The 5,444-nt window shown below is 40.3% G+C and overlaps 1 protein-coding gene across 1 annotated transcript in view; it reads left to right on the top strand.

The window, feature by feature from the left end:
• The first annotated feature begins 74 nt into the window (after nt 1–74).
• The window catches only part of CDC123 (cell division cycle 123), a 56,909-nt gene continuing 51,539 nt past the window's right edge, over nt 75–5,444 (top strand). The window contains exons 1-2 of the mRNA XM_082619095.1: nt 75–215; nt 5,046–5,117. Coding sequence (XP_082475221.1) covers nt 142–215; nt 5,046–5,117 — 146 coding nt within the window. The 5' untranslated portion in view covers nt 75–141. The remainder of the gene's footprint in view (nt 216–5,045; nt 5,118–5,444) is intronic.

The raw sequence follows: 5,444 nt of genomic DNA, 5'->3' as shown, positions 1-5,444 counted from the left end.
TTATAGACCGGAAGTGTCCTTTAACCAATCCAGCTCGGCGGGCACTTCCGGGACAGGAGACCAGGGTTCCGGGAGGGTGCTGGGAGGAGAGGGAGAGGCTGCGGCGGCGGCGGCGGCGGCAGCGGCGGGGGCGGCTGGAGGATGAAGAAGGAGCATGTGCTGCACTGTCAGTTCTCCGCGTGGTATCCACTGTTCAGAAGCCTCACAATCAAGAGGTGAGACGAGAGGGGTTACGCCGGGGCAATGGGCAAAAGGGGATTGCGAAATTTGGAGCGACTCCCAGCTCCATAAAAAAACTGCAGGCCTGGATGGGAGCGCCAGGGCCGAGATTTTGACTTCCTAAGTGGTATTTCGGGTGGGGAGATGGATGAAGTCGATCCATGTTTGCTGTGCCCCCTGTTGTGCATCAAGGAGGGTGCTGGGGAGGTAGAAGGGCAGTGTCGTGGCTCAGTGAAGGTCAGAGGCGGGCTGAGGAGCAGATGAAGCTAGTTTAGGCTTGGGAGTTCACCTTCACTGCCTTTAGAATTGCCAGCGGGGAGAGATGATCAGCAGAACTGGGTAGTCTGGGCTTTGCCACTGACTAACCCACTGGGGGACTTGATAGTTTTTGGTCACTGTCAAATGAGAACAATGATACAGACCGAACCTCAAATTCCATTGTGAAGCTCCAACATGATAGTGTAGATGGAAAGCATTAATAAAGTATACTTATGTGTTGTTAGGGATGGAAGCCATCTGGAAGAGAAGTGGAACAGGATTTGTTTTCTAGTTCTCTGGCCCACAACAAAGAATCTATGACCAGTTTGCAGGGCGAGCAGAGGATTAACTGTTTCATCCTTCACCCGGTCATTCGAGGTAATGTAGGCAAGGCAGCTAGGAGAATATCCCCAAATGTTCAAAAGCAGTTGTGACATCTGGAGCATGGTGCAAGGGTAGGCTTTCCCACACTAAGGCGGATAGATCAAAGAGCTGCGTATCCACGGGTAGCATTTTCTGTCTTTTGGCACTCCCCCTTTAGGCCTAGATTGCCACCTTTTTAGATATGCATCTTCCCTTTTCTTTCTTGGTGCAGACAGTGTGAATACAGAGAGGGAAACTTTTGAGATCCTGAGTGTTTGGACTAGCCCAAGGAGATGATTCAAAAGACAGTTCTTTTCTATCCTGTTATTCATACATAGAATCAGCTCCCAGTTATCCAGGGTGTAATGGAGGTTAGAGCATCTCGAAGGAGCTTTGCATTTGAAGATGGTTGAAGTCACACCAAAACAGAAGGAAGAGCTTCAACAGCAGCAGTGGACTTTATCTTCTTATATGATGTGCCAGTCCTTCATTATCTTGCATAATCGAAAGAGGCTTAGGGTCTGAGATGATGCTAGAATTATTTATTTTGTATTGGTGTGATAGAAGGTATATTTGTGAGCCTGTCAGACATTTTCACACGGAGTTCACTCGAAGCTGCCATGTGCTTTGTGTGCAGGCACCTTTTGTCATCTCTGGCGGAGTTTTTCTTTGCCTTCAGCAGTAAAGTATAATGGTTAAGAATTGGACTCCAGAGTCAGGGCCATCTGTCTGGCTTGGAATTTTGGTTCCACCAGCATCTTGTGCAAATCGCTTAATCTCTCTAAGCCCCATCTGGAAAATTGAGAAAATAGTAGGATTGTCATGAGAATTAAATGAGATAAAGCATTAAAAATGCTTGCCACTGTTTCTGGCATATAGCACAAAAAGCTGCCCATTGTTAATGTTTTTGATTTAATCAAAGCTCCATTGAAGCAAAATAATTTTAGTTCACTTAAAATGTGTACCATTCATGTGAAGCTGGGAGTGAAAAATAAACCAAGGGGTGGGATTTTTTTTTTTTTTACCGGTCCACAACTAAGCTGTGTTGCCTGAAAGTATTCTTTCCTCTGTCTTTGAACTGTAACTCTAGTTAGTTCTGTGGTATCATCACTGGAACCCAACATATGGCAGGATGTCCCTCCACGACCCAGGTCATTCTGGTGGAGTTGTGTTAGGTTTGTCATTGTCATTGTCAGCTTTAATGCTGAGAAACCATATTCTGGTTATTGACTCAGCCTTATTATTTGGTGTTTATTAATCAAGGTTCAGAGATGATTATGGAGAAAAGAATATAGAATCATTTTTTGACACGTTCTAGAACTTTGACTCAGGCTTAAGAATAAGTAGCTAGATGACTTTGGGCCATCCACTCTCCTTTCTAAATGTTTCTTTCTTCAAATATGAAAGTTATAAGTAATCTTTTTTTTTTTTTTTTTTTTTTTTTTTTGCTGTACGCGGGCCTCTCACTGTTGTGGCCTCTCCCGTTGCGGAGCACAGGCTCCGGATGCGCAGGCCCAGCGGCCATGGCTCACGGGCCCAGCCGCTCCGCGGCATATGGGATCCTCCCAGACCGGGGCACGAACCCGTATCCCCTGCATCGGCAGGCGGACTCTCAACCACTGCGCCACCAGGGAGGCCCTATAAGTAATCTTTTAAAGGCCCCTTCAACCTCCATTCCATTAGATTAGCTTGTCTTTGTGTATAGAATTATATCGACTTGATGGGATAGGTACTTTGTCATTAAATCTTTTACATCTTTCGTTCAGGCCTCATGGAGTCTTGCCTGCATCGTGGATTTCGGTGACTGATTTAAGCTCTTTTCCGACAGCCTCAGTAGCTTTGGGTCAAATACGCCTGGCCATGACTTGTTTATGGCCTCAGTCTCTCAGGCATGGTTCCCTTTTCTTCAGAATTTTGGTGGCCTTTGGTACATCTGCACTTGGTACAGTACTTATCATATTGTACTGTGATTTTTTTTTCTTTTGTATCCTTTCCCACTCCTAGGCATTCAGTTCTTAACGGAGTCATCTAGGATTTCTCCATGACTTAGGTAACATAATGCAAGGTCACGTCATTAGGGCGACTTTAGAACTGTGACAGCAGGACTCAGGGACTCATGAGAACGATGCAGAATCTAACTCGGAGAGGCTCATACACGTAAGAGTTGTAGACCCTCCAAATAGGAAAAATATGCAGAGAATTCACAATGGAATCAAACAGTAAGTAGATGTTTCAAATCCAGTCAAGGAATGATGCAACCTGGAGGGAAAGTCAGGATTCACATCAGACTTGAGAATTAGTGTAACTCAGAAACAAGGGACGTGAACTCGGAAATCATCGATTTGGGGACTCAAGAGATGTTATTGACATAGAAGAGGGCTCTCTCTGCTCTTATTGTGGTCAGGAAAATCACCCTAGATGTCCAGGAACCAGCATCCCTGCCGATATTTCTCAGTCTCAGGCCCATGAGAAGGTAAACTTCAAATTCTCTTAGGAAGGTCATGTCTAATTCTCTTGGGATGACATTGTTGGGTAAGTATCTTTAACCCCAGGAAGAGCTAGAATTATATATAGAGGTGATGAAATAATTCAAACTTGAGGGTTTTTTCTCCTGTTAAGTTTAGTTAATATCCTTAAGAATTTGCCTTTTTGAGAACAATTGGCATATGTATAACAGGTTAGCCTTGTGTTTCCAATTTAAATTGTGTAATTGGTTTAGAATTGTAATACGTTAAAAGATATAAGAAAATTTTTTAAGTTTTTCAATTTCAATTGGAATGTTTGCAAGAACCTTAGATTCACTGTACTTACAGTTTAATTCACTGGTTTTGTAAGAGTTAAATACTTGGAAAGGCTTACCTGTAATTAGACAATTGACATATTTAAAAAGAAAGTTGAATAGATTATTTTTACAAGAGTTAAAAAATTTAAAGCAACTTTTAAGTTTCAAAGACTCACTTGAAATTTTGTTAAAATTTAGCAGATTTACAAATAGAAGAATAAGTTTTGGTAGTTGAACTTAAAAGCCTGAAGAAGAAGTAAGCTTTTGAATGTGAAATTGTAATTTTGATAAATCAAATATTAATTTCTAAAACTGAAGTAGCTCGTGAATAATCCTTCCTGTGCACAAAATTCATCTGTAATGTGCCAAAAAACTTATTCAATAAATAAATGAAGCATACTATTATAAGTCAATGATGGTCTCTCTGAAAGCAGGCCAAAATCGTTTTCAGTTTTTGAAAAATACATGCCTCAAGATCAAAGTAATAGCATTTTAGGTATCTGTGGCAGGATTTTTGATGATTATTACAGAATAAAAAACCAAATTATCCCATATGTTTTTTCAAGTGATATCAAGTATGGCTTTGCCATTCCTTTTTTTTTTCCCAAAAGAAAAAAACGTATTTAATAAACAGTAATACAAGTGAATGTTTATAACATGATCAGTGATTATTAAATAGACAACAAGATGATGGTAAATGAGGCTTGTATATCAAATATAAAGAGTAAAGGTTATTCATTTATTTATTTAGGCATTTGATGCCTTCCCATGCAGCTTTCTAGTTTTCTCACATAGGCTTTGCCATTCCTTAATTATTATTGCCTGAAACCAATTCAACTGAAGCATGCCCAGGTAAGCAGCTGTGTACTCTGGTGATCAGGTTAATAGAATGCACATCCAAACATACCGTGAATTCTTAGCCTTACACACTCATTGCCAACCAAAGAATGGTTTCCACATCTTAAGCCTGCTTCCTCCCCGTGTCTTAGAAGGTGGTCAGATGCTGTTCATCTTCTGATTTGTTTGCTCATTTCCTGTGTTGCTGCAAATACCTGCAGGGCTCTAATTTCTTAAAGGCACATAACCCTTGTACTCAGAATTCTTCTGAGCTTGTTGCTTTCATACTGTGATTTCAGTCCAGTTCTTTGGATTTGGCTGGTTTTTGTCTCTTTATCACCAAGACAATGGGGGTAATTATATGCACCTAACTTAGTTTACCACAGTATTTATTCATATTATCCTAATTTCCAGTCTGCTGCAACCAAATGTCCATCATTAACATTTCCCACTTCATATTAAAATAAAGGGAACAAGTAAGTCAGAAATTGAGTTTTGAACTTTTTTTCTCTGCTTATGGTTGGTCTTTTAAATTGATGCCCTTTTTTTGGGTATGTGCATTTTGTTTTTTGGTTTTTTTTTTTAGTGTCATCCTTCCACTTCCTCAGAATGTGAAGGATTATTTACTTGATGATGGAACTCTGGTGGTGTCAGGAAGGTAAGTCATATCAGAAAAAACTTCTTTAAATTTTAGCATAAAGAAATTTGTAATGATTAAATCTCAGCGATTACCATGTAAAATAAGTACATTAGCTTTGGCCCCATTCTCTCCCTTTTGTCCCTAGTTAAAATTGTGTGCTGATCTTTGTCCTGTATTCCTTGTCAATGCCCAGTTGATAAGATTTTCAAAATTGAGTACTTCCTCTACTAATAATTACAAGTTGTGAAATTGAGTAATTCCTTTCATCTCTACTTTTAGAAAATGTGTATGATAACTATTCCTTTTGTTCAAGTAGTTCCTCTGTTTATAAAGGAAAGTACCATG

The sequence above is a fragment of the Mesoplodon mirus genome, assembly GCF_964341445.2.
Source record: "Mesoplodon mirus genome assembly, chromosome: 4".
Lineage (NCBI taxonomy): Eukaryota > Metazoa > Chordata > Mammalia > Artiodactyla > Ziphiidae > Mesoplodon > Mesoplodon mirus.
This window is presented reverse-complemented; position numbering and strand designations above follow the sequence as displayed.